Genomic DNA, 20,142 nt, shown 5'->3' with positions numbered 1-20,142 from the left:
TGGTTGTTTGCTTGTTTTTTAATGATAAATCTTAAGAGTTGGCTCTCCTAAAATGGTGTTCAGATGTACTGGTATATTCAGGCCTTTCTTAAAAGTAAACAACTTACTTTGCATTAAAAAAACTCAATAAAAATTATAATTCAGTGTTTTAAACAAATGAAATATTCAATTTCAAAATAAATATATTTAAAGTAATTGCTGCTGTGTCAAGTAATGAAACTACTATTTTACTCAACTAGAAACATATAATTAACAAACAATAAATAATCATGCCCTATGATCACTATAAAAATTAAAATTATCCTTTTCTCTTTTATATAAAGAGGATGGTTGTACAGTAATACTCTAAACCAGAAGAGCCCATTCGTAATACACAGTCCCATCTAAGTTTCTGGAAGTCAGAGCATTCAGCGGTTATAAATAGGCATGATGTTCTCCAGTAAGTAAGTGTTCTAGAAAGATTTTTCTAAAAAAAAAAAAAAAAAAAAAGATAAATAAGATGAAAGACATCCGTGATGATCACAAATACTGCCAGTACTCAAAGTCAGAAATGGTATAACCTGAGCGTCAATCAGTTGTGGTTTTTTCTCCCATTGGAAGGCGTTCCCATAACTGTAGCAGCTGTTCCCCGATCTGAGGTTCTAGTTCCTAGATAAATAAAAAATCAGAAGACGCATAAAAAGAACTAGATTGATTTTTTTTAAACTACCAATACCTACAATGACAAAAATATAAGAAAATCACTTTAAGTTTCATTTTTATACCAGAACATGCTAAATTATATAGTATGCATTGCTCTAATTCTTTGCTTTAAGATTTATGAACTTGACCTCCTGACTTTAAGACTGTAGTTAACCTGCAAACACCAAAACTATTTGTGACAACTTGGTAAGAAGAGATTTCCATGGAGTTCTGCTAGAAATAATGAATTTTGTTTCTAATGGATATTTAGCAAAAGCACTCAGCTTAAACTTCAAAAGATTTACTGTAAAACCTAGCATATTAGGTGTTTTGGGGTTTTTTTCCCCCCAAGAAACCCTCAGGTGACTATATAGTATTCCTTTTATTAAAAAGATTTTATGTATTTATTTTTAGAGAGGGGAAGGGAGAGAGAGAGGGCAATAAACATCAATGTGTGGTTGCCTCTCGAGTGTTCCCTACTGTGAGGACCTGGCCTGCAACCCAGGCCTGTGCTCTGACTGGGAATCAAACCCGCAACCTTTTGGCTTGCAGGCCGGCATTCAATCCACTGAGTGACACCAGCCAGGGCTAATATTCTTACTTTAGGTACAAGATTTATTTCAAAATCAGCCCTGGCTGGTATGGCTCAGTGGACTGAGTGCCAGTCTGCGAACTAAAGGGTCGCTGGTTCCATTCCCAGTCAGGTCATAGGCCTGGGTTGTGGGCCAAGTCCCCAGTAGGGGGCTTGTGACAGGCAACCACAATTGATGTTTCTCTCCCTCTATTTCTCTCTTCCTTCCCCTCTCTAAAAATAAATAAATAAAACCTTTAAAAAATAAAATTAAAAACTATTTATTTCAAAATCACTACTTAGGATAGAAATAAAAATATTCTTATACAGCTGAAAAGAATGTCATTTATAGTCCTCTTCTGATGGTGTGCTTTAAAAAAAATCCAAGTACTCTTCATATGGTGATCAGAAGTGAGTCACACTGGTTTAAATAAATTATTAGCTGTGTGACCTTAGGCAAAACTAATTTCTCTGAGCCTATTTTATCCTACATAAAACTGGGCTGAGAAGTCATTAAATGCATCAAGTTAAATTACCTCATATAAAGCAGCTACCACAACAGTCCACATACGTTAATTCCCATCACCCTAACTAGTTTTAAATGCATTATCAGCAATGTCATGAAGGCAAAGCAAAACATAATAGAAATAAAACAGGCCACAAAAATAGAAAAAGGCTATTTCTTAAATTATGTAATTAGTTAAAGCCATAAAGGAGCTAAGATACTGTTGTTATCCTTAGACTTCAGTGAAATTACTTCAGAATTACACTTGGTTTTGATCATACCTTAGTAAGTCAATAAGAGCCTCCACAAAGGCACTTAAAATTTTATATATATAATGAAAGAAAGAAGCCAAATTTACAAAATGTTTAAGAAGCAATAAGCTCTCTCAGAGACATTTGCAAGTAGACTTTTACTAGCTCTTTACAAAGCTGAACCACTATCTCCCATGTGCATGTGAAAAATATGATATACATTCTTACATTCGTTCCTCAAATCACTGAATTACAGCAAAACAAAATAAAAGGTAGAAGGAAAATATAAAATGCCATTGGATACCTGCCCATCTCTGCTTATCTGGACTTTCTTGTTGTCATTCCAAGGATTGAGTAAATGGTGTGCAAACTGGAAGGGAAGACTTTCTTTTCGTATCCACTCCACCTTGAACACTCCTCCCAGCCCAGCAGAGCCCCAGTCCTGGCTCTTCTCCCTTCCTATCTCAGAAGACATCCTAGAAAATCCCTGGGGGCAAAGTAAGGAGGAAGGGTGAAAGTGAGGACATTAAAATGTCCAAATTCAACGTATCTGAGAAAGCTCTGAGTTTTTTCTTTTTTTAGGTCAAAATACAATATAAAAATAATACATAGCTAACAAAAGCAAAAAATAAGCTACTTACTAAGTGTTCATTATAAAGAAGATTAGCAAATTTTATAGGAAGATCAATTTCAGCCTGCTAACATAATTTCATTATGACAGATATTTTCTAAATACTATATCAATAGTTCTAACCCCACATTTATTTCATGATAAGTGGATACAGTCTAACCTCTAAGTTTTTACTTCCAAAATTATAATATTAAATAATAAATTCATTATTTTTAAAATTCAGATATACATCAAGTCAAGATGAGTTAAGACACACACTCAGTTTCTTGACTGCCAATACTAACTTTGGCCTATTTAAATAAACATTTTTACCAAAAAAGTCAAGCTTCCCATTACTTTTAATCTACCTGAGAAATGGGAAATATACAGTTGTCTTCAGAAGCAGAAATTACTTATCTGGAGAGGCTCTAGTAAGATGAGGTAAAAAACAAAGGGATCTCTATTTATCATTCCTCTGAAGAGGTGGAATACATTCTTCATTCTCAGACAAGCAGAATGAATACTTGTATCCCAATGAATAAAAAGCCAGTTTTTTTGTTTTTGTTTTTGTTTTTATCTCTGTGCTCTAACCTACAGCCAGAAGTACCCTAACTGTTTCAGGATGGCTCACCTGGAAATGTCCAGATCCTTGAACAGAAAATACCAAGTAAACCATGCTGCTTTCCCAAAAGGCTCGATTTAGCTTCCGTTCATTACTAGGGGTTGTAGACCAAATACCCTTCTGCTGAGAAATTTCAAGGTTTCTCAAATTGCTACTCTTCATTATGAAGTATCGAACAGGCATGTTTGGTCTTGGTGAAGGTGATTTTGACCCCTATAAAAGAGTGCATAAGTTCTTAAAAGGTAATTTGACCTCTTGAAATCATAGGCTAAATTAAATAACATCTTCATGAACATATTAACCAAAATATTTTACCAAATAATCAACAAATGCAAATAGTTCTATTATTCCTGAAAACCTACACAAGGCTCAATCAAAATGAGGTTAAAGAGCCAAAAACTAAGTATTTCATTTGGGAGCATTCAAAATCCCTTATCAAGAAAGGATCTTGGATCACCAATTTTGCTTTATATTCCAAATGTACTTTCAGAAAATATTTTAATAAACTTCAAAGTCTGAAAAAAAAAAAAACCCAAATCACTCCAGCTTATTGCCTGGATACAGTTTCCAGGTAACAATGCAAGTGAAAGAAACAAACAGAAACCAGTGGTCTTGCTGAACTGCAGAGATAGCTAGAATCTGCATGGCAGTGAACTAGATTGAAGGAAGCTGCATAGAAAGAGAGCTTCCGGGGAGCTGCAGAGGGTTATCTTGGCAGAGTAGCTAGCCAAGGTTTTTGACTAACTACTGACTGCACCTGGGTGAGAAAAAATGACCTGAGGCCAGGAAAAGACCCTAAGGAAAGCAGTAAACCAAGTCATTCGAGCACTCACTTACACATGGTTGGGAAAATTTCATGTTATCCCCAGCCAGAATGGAAAGCATTTGTAACACATAGGGCATTAGCCCACAGAAAATCACACCTTAGCATTGGAACTAAAGTAGTAGCAGATAAAAATTGCTCATGATCCACCCTAACACTACCTAAGAGCAAATCTTGAAAGGCTTAAATTGATTGCCACTAACTTAACTGTGTACCAGAATGATGTCTAATACTATTTAAAGGAATACAATTAAAATCTAGAAGCCAAACAAAATTATAAGGAATGCAAAGAAATAGGAGAATATGATCCATAATCAGGAAAAATTAATGAATAGGAAGAGACTCAGAGATGATGTACTTAGGAGACAAGAACGTTAAAGCAGTTATTATAAATATATTCACTACGTTCAAGAAGATGCAGGAAACATAAACATGGTACGAGAAGTTAAAGGTATTTTTTAAAAACCCAGAAGGTGCTTTAGAGACGAATTTATAGTATTTGAAGTTCAAATACACTAGAAAAAATGCATAGTACAATAGATTAGACACTAAAAATAAAAATACCAGTGGACTAACTTAAAGATATAGCAATAGAAACTATCTCAAATGAAGCAAACAGATGAAAATGTCTAAAAAATAAATAAGACCATCAGTGTGACTTGTGGAATACTATCAACTGGTCTTAGGTTTGTGTATCCAGGATCCCAGAAGGGAGAAGGGAGAGGGGAAATATTAAAAATACATGAAGAAATAATGGTCTTAAACTTTCCAAAATTGATGGAAACTATAAATACACAGATTGAAAAAGAAACAGAAAGAGAACCAGACGAAGTCATATCAAAATCAAACTACTAAAAACAAGTGGTAAAAAGAAAATCTTAAACAGCTAGAGGGAAAAAAAGTCACATTATATACAGAGAAACAAAGATAACAACAATGGTAAACTTCCCATCAGAAACTATATAAACCAGAAGATAATGGACTGACATCTTTATAGGGATGAAAAAAAAAAACCTCAGTCAATCTAGAATTATATACACAATAAAAATATCTCGTAAAAATAAAAGTGAAAAAAACCTTCCAGATGAAAGCTTAAAGAATTCATTTCCAACAGATCTGTACTAGAAGAAATGTTATGCAAAGGTTTTTAGGCAGAAATATATGATCCAAGATAGAAATTCATATCAACACAAAATAAAGAGCACAGAAAATAGTGAATATTTAGTAAATATAAAAGGCATTTTTCTTAACTTTGGTAAAAGATAACTGGTTATGTAAGTAAAAAATAATACAGTGTGGCATTTATAACATATGTAGAAATAAAATATAAGAAATCAACAACACAAAGGGCCGAAGGGTAAAATGAAAGCACACGGTTGCGCGGTTCTCAAACTGTACGGGAAGTGGCACAATGCTGATTCGAGTTGTACTAGGGAAAGCTAAAAATGGCTCTACTAGAGAATTGTACCAAATATTCAAACCAGAAATAATGCAATTCTACACATTTTTTCCAAATTACTGAAATGGAAAGTGTATTTCCCAACTAATCGTATGAGGCCAGCAATACCCTGACACTAAAACCACAGAAAGATAATACAAGAGAGCTACAGAATATCCCTCATTTAATAAATTTTTTGACTGAACAACAAAATTAAAGCCAGCTATGTTTTAAAAGGATAATATACCATGACCAATGAACCATAATAGAAAAAATAGATTAAATGGACGTCATCAAATTTAAAAACACTGTCTCTTCAAAAGACACTTAAAATAAAGATGCAAGCACAGACTGTTAAGAAAAAAACTGCAGAACATATATAATTAAGACATATTTAGAATATATTTTTATAAACCTCTTTCTACTAAGTAAAAAAAAGATGAACAACCAATAAACCACCCCAAAGTTGTTCAACAAAAATTTGAACAGATACTTTACCAAAGAAGATGCAGGAATGCCAAGCAATAACATGAAAAGATGTTTAACATCATTAGCCACTGGGGAAATGCAAATTAAGACTACAATGGGATACCACTACATGTGTATCTACTAGAATGGCTAAAATTAAAAAGACTAATAATATCAAGTATTGTCAAAACTGTGGAGCAAATAGAATTCTCATAGATTAAATAAGCACATTTAAAAATACAGATGAATTTCAAAAGTAAAATAAGCCAGTCACAAAAAGCAACATATGTGATTCCATTTACAGAAGATTCCCAAAAGGGCAAAACTCCAGGGACAGAGGGCAGGTCTATGGCTGCCAGGAGCCAGGAGTGACGGGAATGTTCTGTATATGACTGTGGTAGCATTACATGATTGTATACATTTTTCAAAATTCACTGAATTTATAATTCAAATTGGCAAATTTTATTATGTGTAAATTATACCTTAATAAAGATATGTAAAAATTAAAAAACCCTAAAACCTAAGAACTTAAATCTGCAAAAACATTTCTTTTCCTCTTACTTAACAAGTGTTTCAGCAGACGTTTCCACCAGAGCACAACATACAGCTAAATAACCCTAATCAAATACTTACTCAGGTACTAACAACACAGGAAAGGAACAGTGAATATATCCCAAACATCTGAAATCATTCTTATCACAAGTTTTTAAAAAGATATATAGTTCTCAATTTCCTATTGCTATCTTACTAGCCCCATCCTGTCTTGTTTTATAGTATATCCACTGAATTGATAAAATCAGTTAACTATTAACAGATATCATTATTTTCAATTCTGAAATAATAAACCAAAATTAAGCTAATCTTGTTGTTTTAACAAAAAAAGTTCTAAAGATATAAAAGGGAAATAATGAACTGCCTAGCTACATGCCATCAGTGAATATGTTCATTTAAAATACACCAAGATAGTAATAACTAGAAAAATTTGGCAAGCAAGAAAAACTAAAAAATTTACTCAAAGTGTCTCAAATTTACCAGCTTCAATGTGTATTTAGAACAAAGACCACAATCAGTAACTGAAATAATTGATTTATAATTCTGTTTAAATATGTAATATTAGATGTGCTAGAAATCCATTCCTTGCTACACGGACTTTTAGATACTCTACCTTTCCTGAGGATGGAGGAGAAGGACTAGCACAAGGACTTGGGTAGTCTTCTGCAGACTTCACAGAAGACTGATCTGATCTGTCATCAGTGCTTCGTTTAGGATGTAAAATTCCTCGATCTTTGTACTTCTGAGGTGGGTGTAATGCTGGAGATGGAGATTTCATCAATACTCTTGAGTGAGAAGGAGGAAGCAAAGGCCCATTATGTGTAAGTTATATATAAGCTCGTAATACAAATCAGATGCCATTTCAAACCAAAGTTTCAAGGACATTATAATTGATAGAACATTATTTAAAAAGGGAATTTCATTTTTCTATTACATTTGGAAGCTAAGAAACAGTTGGATTATTACGGTAGGTACGCTTATAAAAACAACAGGCAAAAATGCTTTTAAAACAATCTGTGAAAGTCTTTAACTTAATATTAACAATTACTCAAGTATTATTTCTCTTACAAAATTCCTAACCTCTTTTTGTGATGGTATAGGAGAATCTTTAACAATTATATTTTATATTGATATTTAATATTTTTTAACATTATAAAATTATTTAACTACATCTAAGCCAATGCCCCTTACTGGAGTATCACCCATTCCACTTCCCTTCCACCTTCACAGAACATCTTACGGCCAAGTAAAATAGATTTTAAAAGCATACTGAAAATTACAGTATGGTAAGTGTAAATAATACTGGATTAGAGTCAGGATAGAAGATTTCTAGGACAGTACTCAATTTACAACTAACTAGGTATGTGATCCAGGGCAAGTCTCTTAATTTCTCTGAGCTTAAAAAGTGCATGATTTGCCCTGGCTGGTGTGGCTCAGTGGATTGAGTGGCAGACTACAAAGGAAAGGGTCACCAGTTTGATTTCCAGTCAGGGCACATGCCCAGGTTGCAGGCCAGGTCCTTAGTGGGGGATGCTCGAGAGGAAACCGTACATGGATGTTTCTCTCCCTCTCTCTCTCTCTCTCTCCCTCCCTCACCCTCTCTCTAAAAATAAATAAATAAAATCTTTAAAAATATATATATGTCTTTGTGGAACAACCAGACATTTAAAAAATATCTGTACTTCCTGAAGTCATGCAATATCAAGTTCACAGCACCACCTATAAAACACTGTCACCCTAACACTGGATCTAATCAAGCACTGAGAACAAACTACCAGTTTACATGAAATAACTTATGATATAGCAATAAATAATGCCAGGAAGAAATAAAGAGACAAATCTAAAATGTGGTACTGTAAGTACTCAGCATTGTCAAAAAGTTCTGTGACTTTAAGCAAAATGATGTATAACGAAATCAATTTTACTATAGGTTAAATTGATATAAACAAGAGTTAACTATGGTATTTCATCAACATTATAATGAAACACTTTAATGAAATGATTTATTCAAGGACCTGCTGTCCATCTCACTGTACTATTGACCTAGCTTTTCCAAAACAGTCAACAGGGAACTGCTCTAGATCACAAGAGACTCAAGAACCATAACACCCTAATACAATGCATTAAGTCCTCCCTGGATGCTAATTCAAATAAATTTGTAGAAAATTAGGGAAACAATCTTTTTAATGGGTTGATAATTGGATTTTGATTATGTAGAAAAAATGCCTGTAGTTTTAAGAGATGCATATTTAAATATGCATCTCTTATGAGTAATATGACAGGAAGTGTGATATTGTATTTTGCCGTGTATAATGTGCACCCACACTTATGTGCACATTATACACAGCATTCCATTATTATGCCCATGGTATGTAATCATTATACCCATTTATAATGTGCAACCTTATATTTCCCTCAAAAATGTGGGCAAAAAAAATGCATATTATACACAGCAAAATACAGTATCTTTTTCAAACTGTGTAAACAAAAAAAGAAAGCAAAAGAGAAAAATATTTGGATACATACAACAAGTAGGTGAAAATCTTGCTAACTGTTGAATCTGGGATATGGAGTTCATCGTGACATAACATTTACTTTGCCGTATTTAACAATACTTATAACACATTTAAAACAAAAAAGGATGTGTTCAGTAATTCATAAGCACCCATACAGTCCTGCAAGTCCCGCCTTCAAGACAAGTTGAAACAGCTTATGCCCATGATTTCTTCCAATTCAATAATATATCTTAGATCAGGGGTTGTTTCTTTTACAAATGAAATAAAATTTACCTTTGGTGAAAGATACTAACAAAAATATAATAAATGGTATATGAATCATTAACAACTTGATAAGAAGTATAAAAAACAACTTTTTGACGTTTTTTTCCTCTCAGGAATTGAAGTTCAATAAATTATCTAGTTACAACCTCTAAAATTCCATTATTCTTACCCTGATACCTAACTGACTTGAAAATTCAAAGATAGAACTTAATGATGGTAAAACTTTATCAAAATAAAATTGTTTTCAATAGAACTAAATATCTACTTTTGTGGTTTTCAAATTGATCTTTACTGTGAGTTCTGTTCTAGTTTTTTTCTCTCTCCTATTTGGGTTCTCTCCAAAATTTCATTAGAAATGAAATTTTCTAATAAATGAAGTATTAGTAGAAATGAATTATTCCATAAACCCTTCCTAAATTGTCGTTTAAGAGGAACGAAGAGTTCTAATCTGGAACTCACTTATCTCTCTCTTTTTTTTTTTACAGACAAGAAATGCTTGTCTTTTGCCATCAAATTATTAGTTGAAAATGACAAGGAAAAAAAAAACATTGGTTTGAATTTAGAATGGGATATAGGTAATTTCTATTATTTTAATAGTTTCTTAAACTATTTGTAAATATTTTCAATTCAAAGTATGCTTTTACTTTAAAAAAATTATCTAATCTACATCTTGCCATCCTAGAGTGAATATAAATACCTATTCTATTCCTCACCAAGATACATCAACTCTAGACATCATCTATTAATATCTCTAAGAGTCTGAAAGTAGATAAAATCCTGTATCCTGTTGTTCAACAGGTAAGAGAATGAAAAATGTCAGGCTGCAACTTGTAAGAAAATGAAAATGCTTAATCCTGGTATCATAAGTGAAAAAATCAATTTATAAGATGATCAAATTTTTAAAAATATAACTAACATTACACTTAAGATTCTATTTTCCTTCTGTTATTTCCAAATTTTATTAAATAAGTATTTTACTTCGTAAAGGAAAAGGAAGCTTTTTTCCAGAAAGTCTATGTGTGTGTGCATGTTTGTGTATGAATACAGGCACGCACGCACACACACATATATGTATCCCTTTATACACACACACACACGGTATGACTCTAACAGATTTTTTACAGACAGGTATAGGAATAACTAGACAGTGTAATTTCTATGGAAATATATTTGCACATTCTAAATAGTCATTCTTCAAGTAAATTTTTACAACTATGTCTTCAAAAAGTGGGGGTTGTGTAAGTAGAAAATGTGCTTTTTACAATATTATACTCCTTTTGCTCAAGAGAGTCTGCATCAGAAAGGTTCGGGCACACCCATTATTTGATATTTCTGGGCAACTGGCTGAATTTTCCTAAAATGTAGTATCTGAAGAACTTGGAAACCAATATGTATTATTTCTCTTTCACTGAAGTGTGAAGAAATAGAACCCTTTAGGTTTAAATGAAATATGCAAAGTATAACTTAAAAAAGAAGGTATTAAAATCCCTATCTGATCCTTGACAAATAGTAAGCATCACATCTTTTGTTTCCATTGCTTCTATTTTCATTTTTTTACCAGTGAAATCATATTCTTACTACAGAGACTCTGCCAATATTGCCAAAACTAGCATTACAGGCAACATGTTGTCTTTGTTATCAACAAGGTAAAAATCTTTTCTAACTGATATAAAGAAATTTATATTTGATCTTAATAAATGTGTTTACAAGAAATATTTCTGAATCATGGCCAATAATTCATCATAACCACTATTATATCATAATACATTTTTTGATAAATCAGTAAGAGCTTTCCTATTATTGAAAATCTTGTAATAAATAAAAACATCACATCTAATTGCTAAATGCCAGCATTAAAAGAATTTGGCTAAATCAAAACAAATTTTGTCACAATAAATTTATTAAGTTATTTATCATATACCTTTCCTCAATAAAGTATAAGCTCTCTGAAGGAAGGGATTTTGTCTGTTCTGTACACTTGGCTAGAGCCCTCACACCAAGACCAAAAGGCACTCAGTATGTCACTAACTGAATGAAAGAATGATTTTTCTGTAGGCATATGAGTCAGCAATATTGATATCTAAGTAATACTTGTGGGGAGGTTGTTCTTTTAAATGGCATAGCCAATACTTCTTGTAGGGTTATCTTGGAAAGACACCACTTGACATAGTAGTAACTAAAATGTATAATTCAAAAACGTTGCTATCTTTTTAATAGACCCTAAATTTATGAATCTTGAAATTAAATATTTTGCATTTTTCCTGACAAGAAAATTCCTTATTAAATAACTCATAGATACTCGTAGCTTAAAAAATCCTTCATATTATCTTAATACTTAAAAGAATTATGTTTTAGGGTCAACAATAAAGAAAAAAAGAATTATGTTTTAAAAGGGAAAATCTCTTCCCATTTTATCATCACCTTTTTGTGCATCTTACATTATAAGAATGTAATTTCTAAATAATAAAAGTACATGATTCAATTATAAATAAGTCATTTGCCTGGAAAAAAGTCTCCATTTCAATAATATATTACAAATTTACCTTTCTGCAGAAGCAGACTCATCAGAAAATTCAGTATCTGTTGAACTTTTCCGACTATTATTTGACCTCCAAGATGATGCCAAAGGAAGTTCTTCTGAAGACATAGGCCTTGGCCTTTGGCCAATCCCAGATGGTTGCTGTAAACCTGCAGACTGTTCTTCAGTGCTTAAAACAGCTATAATTGCTCTGATGGTAGCTTCATCAACTTGAGACCAAGGTTTAGATGGAGCTCTCATTCGGCGTAAAAATAAGCTGTGCCACTTCTGTCTGAGCTGCAGCAACAAACTGGCAGCCTATAATAAAATAGTTTCCTCAGTTCAAATAGATACTTGCAAGACACCTATTTGTTTATTAGTTAAGGTCTACAAATGTTACCAAAGAACAAGTTTTACATTTCACATAATTTACTACGAATTTCATCCTTTCTGTTGCATGAACAAAGTAAAATTTATTTACTGTATTTGAGGCACAAAATCAAATGAAACAGTTTAACCAGAAAGACAATATACAATGTGTGGTTGAATGTGAGTAATATGGAAAAACAACATCAGGGCAAATAAAAAATTCACTCAGTTCCATTCATCTTTTATTTTAGTGCCTGTGGAACATCCAAATAATGATGTCCAGAAAGCAGCTGGATTCACAGGTCCAGAAAAAGGCCTAAGCCAGGTATAGACTTGGCAGTCATCAATGCATACACGGTTACTAAATCTACATGCAGAGGAAAAGTCCCTAGAGATTGTACAGAGACAGTGAGAAGAGCACAGTAAAGCACGGAGTACTGGAGAAATCTAACATTTAAGGCAGGAACACATACAGAAGAGTCAGTGAAAAAAGCCTAAGAAGGAATGACCTCTCTAGGAAAAAAAAAAAGAATCAGGAAAGATTGCCACAATAACTGGTGATAAAGATGTTGGGATAGGACAAAGAGGGAAAATGGGAAAGAGAGAATTACAAAAAGAAGTGTATGGGCAATAGTGCCAAAAAAATAAGCAATGGCAGTTCCAGCCAAGATGGAGGCATAGGTAGAAACCCTTTGCTTCCTGGCACAACCAAAAGGAGGAGAACAACCGATCTAAAGTCAATAAACAACCAGGAGTGCCAGAAAAACAAACTGCATGGAACTCTGACAACCAAGGAATTAAATAAACAGCCAACCACACCAACTAGACCGGTAAGATAGGCCAGATGGAGAGAACCCACAGGGAGACGGTGGACCAGACTACACTGCAAGGCGGGGACTGGGTGAGAGAACTCGGGGAGAGGGCAAAGGGTGCAGGCAGGGCTGGCTGAACAGGAAACTGAGACTCAGAGCTGAAGGTGGACTATAGAAGGAGTTGCCAGGGTGGGAAAAACTCCCAGTCTCACACAAGAGTTTGTTGGAAAGTTGGTCTAGAGCCGAGCAGGTGAGCTGCACTATTCCCTCTGGCCCCTCCCCCACAGGCAGTGCTGCAGCACAGTAAGGAGGGATGCCCTGCCCAGGTGAATACCTAAGACCCCGCCCCCTTACAACTTAACAGGTGCACAGAGACAAAGAAATATAGCCCAAATGAAAGAACAGAGCAAAACTCCAGAAAGAGAACTAAGTGATGAGGAGATAGCCAACCTGTCTGATGGAGAGTTCAAAACACTGGGAATCAGAATGCTCATAGAACTGATTGAGCTTCGCTGAGAAATGAAAGAACAAATGAAGGATGCCCAAAGTGAAATAAAGCATAATATTCAGGGAACCAATAGTGACAGGAAGGAAAACAGGACTCAAATCAATGGTCTGGAACAAAAGGAAGAAATAAATATCCAACCGGAAAAGAATGAAGAAACAAGAATTCAAAAAAATGAAGAGAGGCTTAGGAACCTCTGGGACAACTTTAAACATTCCAATATCTGAACTATAGGGGTGCCAGAAGGAGAAAAACAAGAGCAAGAAGTTGAAAACTTATTTGAACAAATAATGAAGGAAAACTTCCCCAATATGGCAAAGGAAATAGACTTCCAGGAAGTCCAGAGAGTCCCAAAGAAGTTAGATGCAAAGAGGAACACACCAAGGCACATACATCATCATTAAGTTACCCAAGATTAAAGATGAGAGAATCTTAAAAGCAGCAAGAGGAAAGGAGACAGCTACCTACAAGGGAGTGCCCATAAGACTATCAGCTGATTTCTCAAAAGAAATCTTACAGGAAAGAAGGGGCTAGAAAGAAGTATTTGAAGTCATGAAAGGCAAGGACCTACATCCAAGATTACTTTATCCAGCAAAGCTATCATTTAGAATGGAAGGGAAGATAAAGTGCTTCCCAGATAAGGTCAAGTTAAAGGTGTTCATCTTCACCAAGCCCTTACTATATGAAATGTTAAAGGGACTTATCTAATAAATTGAAGAAGATCAAAAACTATGAACAGTAAAATGACAACAAACTCACAACTATCAACAACTGAACCTAAAAAATTGAAAAACAACAAAAACAAAAACTAAGCAAACAACTAGAACAGGAACAGAATCAGAGAAATTGACATTACATGGAGGGTTTTCAGTGGGGCGGGGGGAAGGGAGGAATAGGGGTTAAAGGTACAGGGAATAAGAAGCATAATCAGTAGGCATAAAATAGACGGGGAGAGGTCAAGTATGGCATAGGAAACAGAATTCAAAGAACTTATATGTACAACCCATGGACATGAACTAAGGGGGGGAATGCTGGAGGGATGGAGGGTGCAGGGCAGAAGGGGGTGAAGGGGAGAAAATTGGGAAAACTGTAATAGCATAATCAATAAAATATACTTTAAAAAAAACGAGCAATGCTCAAATTTGTCAAGGACAGCAGGCTGACTCTGACAACATGGAGGACGATGCTGGCCCCAACAAGTACAATTTCAGTAAAGTGACAGGCTGGTGGACATGCAATTGAGACTCCAGTAGGTTGCAGTGATCAATGAATGAATGAATGGTAAAAAAGTAAATCTAGCCATGTTGACTATTCACAGCTTAGCTACCAAAACAAAACAAAAAAATATAAAATTATCTTCAAAAGTGGAGATGGAATTAAGAGAAGGCTTTGTCAAGGAAAGTTTTTAATTCGAAAAGAAACATTCCTCTTTCCCAATTCAGAGACATGTGAAAAGAGAAAATAACTCATATCTTTCTCTTAGAAATAACTGTACAAAATGAAGGGAATTCTGGTGTACCCAATACTTAATATTTTCTTATATACACAGAAATGCTCAAATACTATCATGCATAAATGCTGACTCACACCTAGGTTTTACAAATCCTCTGTTGGAATAAACCCTGATACAGCAAAGAATAAATATATCAGGGCCCTGTGAAAACTGAACAAGCTGTATTCTCTAATACTAAGAACCCAATATTAAATATATAATTTTCATTACATTGTTTACCAATTCATACTAACTGAAAGAAATTTATCACACTACTAAAGAGCAACTTACCTCAGGCTCTAGTTTGAAATTCAGCCACTCATCAAGTTTCAAAGATGCCAAATTAGCAGTAGTTCTATCTTCCATTTCACTATCACTACTGTCAATAGGAATACCATCTGCTGTTCAAAAAATACAGAAAAGAAAAAATTTTTCACTTTTACCATTTTATACAATAGCAAAAAAGAGTAAGTAAATATAGAGACACTCCATATTTACACAAATCCTCCTGATATACTAACAATTTGTGTAGAGAGTTCTCTAAACCCCACAGGTCACAAATTAAATCTTAATATTTAAAAGAAAAGGGGAAAAAAGGAACTGTAAAGACTACAGTCTTAACATGACCCACACATATGCTGCCTACAAGAGACCCACCTCAGGACAAAAGACCTGCACAGACTGAAAGTGAAGGGCTGGAAACAAATTTTCCAAGCAAACGGACAGGAAAAAAAAGCAGGAGTAGCAATACTAAAATCAGATAAAATAGACTTCAAAAGAAAGGCCATAAAGAGAGACCCAGAAGGTCACTTCATAATACTCAAAGGAAGAATCCACCAAGAAGACATAAACATGGTAAATATATATGCACCCAACTAAGGAGCACCCAAATACATAAAGAAAATCTTGGAGGACTTCAAGAAAGATATTGACAGCAACGCAATTATAGTAGGGGACTTTAACACCCCACTGTCAAAAATGGACAGATCTTCCAAACAGAATATCAACAAGGATATTGTGTCACTTAACAATACCCTAGATGAAATGGACTTAACTGATACATATAGAGCTTTTCATCCCAAAGAAGCAAAATACACATTCTTTTCAAGTGTACATGAAACATTTTCAAAGATAGACCACGTGATAGGACACAAAGCAAGCCTCAATAAATTCGAGAAAATTGAAATCATATCAAGCATTTTCTCTGACCACAAGGGACTGAAACTAGAAACCAACCCCAAGGGTAAAAACCCAAAACACTCAAAAACATGGAGACTGAATAGCATGCTATTAAACAATGAATGGGTCAACAACGAGATTAGGGAAGAAATCAAAAACTTTCTGGAAACAAATGAAAATGAACTCACAACAACCCAAAACCTATGGGACACAGCAAAGGCAGTCCTAAGAGGGAAGTTCATAGCAATACAGGCCTACCTTAAAAAGATAGAAACATTTCAAACAAACAACCTAACACTACGCCTACAAGAACTGGAGGAAAAACAACAAAGACAGCCCAGAGCAAGCAGAAGGAAGGAAATAACCAAGATCAGAGCAGAGTTAAATGACAGAGACTAAAAGCACAATTCTAAGGATCAATGAATCCATGAGCTGGTTCTTTGAAAAGATAAACAAACTCAATAAGCCTTTAAGTAGGCTCATCAAGAAAAAAAGAGAGAGCATCCAAATAAACACAATTAGAAATGAAAGAGGAGAGATTACAACTGATACCACAGAAATACAAAGGATTGTTAAGAAATTACTACAAAGAACTGTATGCCAAGAAATTTGAAAACCTAGGTGAAATGGACACATTTCTAGAAAAATATAATCTTCCAAAACTGAATGAAGAAGAAGCAGAAAGCCTGAACAGACCAATAACAGCAGACGAAATTGAAGCAGTCATCAAAAAGCTCCCAACACACAAAAGCCCTGGACCAGATGGTTTCACAGGAGAATTCTACAAAGCATTAAAGGATGAGCTAACCCCTATCCTTCACAGACTATTCGAAAAAATCCAAACTGATGGAAGACTCCCAAACTCTTTTTATGAAGCCAGCATCATCCTAATCCCAAAACTAGATAAAGACACAACGAAGAAAGAAAACTTCAGGCCAACATCGCTGATGAACACAGACGCTAAAATTCTCAACAAAATATTGGCAAACCGCATCCAGCAATACATTAAAAAGATCATACACCATGACCAAGTGGGATTCATCCCAGGGATGCAAGGTTGGTACAATATTCGCAAATCAATAAATATAATTCATCACATAAACAACAGCAAAGACAAAAATCACATGATCATATCAATAGATGCGGAAAAGCATTTGATAAGATATAGCACCCATTTCTGATAAAAACACTCAGCAAAGTGGGAATAGAGGGAGCATTCCTCAACATAATAAAGGCCATATGTGAGAGACCTACAGCCAACATCATACTCAATGGACAAAAACTTAGAGCTTTCCCACTAAGATCAGGAACAAGACAAGGATGCCCTCTCTCACCACTCCTATTCAACATAGTACTGGAAGTCCTAGCCACAGCAATCAGACAAGAAAAAGAAATAAAAGGCATCCAAATTGGAAAGGAGGAAATGAAACTGTCACTGTTTGCAGATGACATGATAGTGTACATGGAAAATCCTATAGACTCCACCAAAAAACTACTCGACCTAATAAATGAATTTGGCAAAACAGCTGGATACAAAGTCAATACTCAGAAATCAAAGGCATTCCTGTATACCAACAACAAAACTGCAGAAACAGAAATCAGGAAAAATATCCCACTTGATATAGCAACAAGAAAAATAAAGTACCTAGGAATAAACCTAACCAAGGAGGTAAAAGACCTGTACTCAGAAAACTACACAACACTGAAGAAAGAAATTAAGGAAGACACAAACAAATGGAAGCATGTACCATGCTCATGGATTGGAAGAATTAACATCATCAAAATGGCCATACTACCCAAAGCAATTTATAGATTCAATGCAATCCCTATTAAAGTACCCATGACATATTTCACAGATATAGAACAAACATTTCAGAAATTCATATGGAACCATAAATGACCCCAAATAGCTGCAGCAATTTTGAGAAAGAAGAACAAAGCAGGAGGGATCACAATACCTGATATCAAACTGTATTATAAGGCCACTGTAATCAAAACACCCTGGTACTGGCAAAAAAAAACCAGGCACATAGACCAATGGAACAGAACAGAGAGCCCAGAAATAAAACCAAGTCTTTACGGTCAATTAATATTTGACAAAGGAGGCAGGAGCATAAAATGGAGCAAAAACAGCCTCTTGAACAAATGGTGTTGGGAGATCTGGACAGCTACGTGCAAAAAAATGAAACTCGATCACCAACTTACGCCATACACAAAAATAAACTCAAGATGGATAAAAGACTTAAATATAAGTCCTGACACCATAAAAGTCCTAGAGGAAAACATTGGCAGAAAAATCGCAGACATTCCACGCAGCAACATCCTCACAGACACGTCTCCTAAAGCAAGGTACATAAAGGAAAGAATAAACAAATGGGACCTCATTAAATAAAAAGCTTCCGCACGGCTAAAGAAAACAGCATTAAAATAAAAAGAGAACCAACATATTTGCCAATGATACCTCAGACAAGGGCCTGATCTCCAAAATATATCAAGAACTCACACGACTCCACTCCAGGAAGACAAACAACCCAATTAAAAAATGGGCAAAGGACTTGAACAGACACTTCTCCAAGGAAGACATACAGAGGGCCCAGAGACATATGAAAAGATGCTCAGCATCACTAGCCATCAGAGAGATGCAAATTAAAACCACAATGAGGTACCATCTCACACCGGTCAGAATGGCCAACATAAACAAATCCACAAACAAACATTGGAGAGGATGCGGAGAAAAGGGAACCCTCGTGCACTGTTGGTGGGAATGCAGACTGGTGAGGCCACTATGGAAAACAGTATGGAATTTCCTCAGAAAACTAAAAATGTAACTGCCCTTTGACCCAGCAATTCCGCTGCTGGGATTATACCCTAAGAACCCTGAAACACCAATCCAAAAGAACCTGTGCACCCCAATGTTCATAGCAGCACAATTTACAATAGCCAAGTACTGGAAGCAACCGAAGTGCCCATCAGCAAACGAGTGGATCCAAAAACTATGGTATATTTACACAATGGAATTCTACGCAGCAGAGAGAAAGAAGGAGCTTATACCCTTTGCAACAGCATGGATGGAACTGGAGAGCATTATGCTAAGTGAAATAAGCCAGGTGGTGAGGGCAAATACCATATGATCTCACCTTTAACTGGAACATAATCAATAGAAGAAAAAAGCAAACAAAATATAACCAGAGACATTGAAGTTAAGAACAATCTAACAATAGCCAGGGGGGAGTGGGGAGGGGACAGTGAGGAGAGGGGATTACAAGAACTACTATAAAGGACACATGGACAAAATCAAGGGGGAGGGGGGTGGGGGGAAGGGATGGAGAGAAAAGGCAGGTAAATGTAATTGAATAACAATAAAAATTTTAAAAAAAGACTATAGTCTTTAATCACAATGCAACAAAACAAAAAGAGAAGACATTTAAAAATCAACAGAAAATTTAAATTACAACTAGAGAAAGAAAAACACTAAGAACATAAAGAAAGGAATAAAATCACTAAAAATAGTAAGCCAAAAAATGATTTCTTAGGTAAGCCAAAATGTTATTAATAGCTAAAACTATAATCCAGTTCCCTGAAAACCTGATCGACAAACCTCTGATAAATTTAATAAAAGGAGAAAAAAATTAGTTTTTATAGTTCTGACCAAGATGGAGGCATAGGTAATATGCTTTGCTTCTTTGCACAACCAAAAGAAGGATAACAGCGAATTCAAAAACAAAAAGCAACCAGAACTGCCAGAAAACTGAATCGTATGGAAGTCTGACAACCAAGAAATCAAAGACGACACCAGACTGGCAAGAGAGCTGAGAAGGGCACGGGGGTGGAGAGGATGAAGGGCAAAGCAGCAGCTGGCATTCCAGGCAGTACCATATTTGCCTGTGGATAAACTGGGATGAAGAACTGGGGAGCTAGACAGACCACATAACCCAGCGTTCCAGCGTTGGGAAAATAAAGCATCAA

At 35.0% G+C, this 20,142-nt stretch overlaps 1 protein-coding gene across 5 annotated transcripts in view; it reads right to left on the bottom strand.

The window, feature by feature from the left end:
• Window positions 1-560: 560 nt before the first annotated feature.
• The window catches only part of YTHDC2 (YTH N6-methyladenosine RNA binding protein C2), a 76,237-nt gene continuing 56,655 nt past the window's right edge, over window positions 561-20,142 (bottom strand). For 3 of the 5 annotated variants that reach the window (XM_053911536.1, XM_053911546.2, XM_053911544.1), the window contains 6 exons: window positions 15,289-15,398; window positions 11,845-12,137; window positions 7,135-7,306; window positions 3,250-3,453; window positions 2,313-2,495; window positions 561-648 (listed from right to left, as the gene is read on the bottom strand). In XM_053911536.1, the coding sequence (XP_053767511.1) occupies window positions 568-648; window positions 2,313-2,495; window positions 3,250-3,453; window positions 7,135-7,306; window positions 11,845-12,137; window positions 15,289-15,398 (1,043 nt within the window). In that variant the 3' untranslated portion in view covers window positions 561-567. Of the gene's footprint in view, window positions 649-2,312; window positions 2,496-3,249; window positions 3,454-7,134; window positions 7,307-11,844; window positions 12,138-15,288; window positions 15,399-20,142 lie in introns of those variants that run through there. The other 2 variants (XM_053911541.1, XM_071219423.1) reach the window with 2 other exon arrangements.

This window comes from Desmodus rotundus, chromosome 1 (assembly GCF_022682495.2).
Source record: "Desmodus rotundus isolate HL8 chromosome 1, HLdesRot8A.1, whole genome shotgun sequence".
NCBI classification, from domain to species: domain Eukaryota; kingdom Metazoa; phylum Chordata; class Mammalia; order Chiroptera; family Phyllostomidae; genus Desmodus; species Desmodus rotundus.
This window is presented reverse-complemented; position numbering and strand designations above follow the sequence as displayed.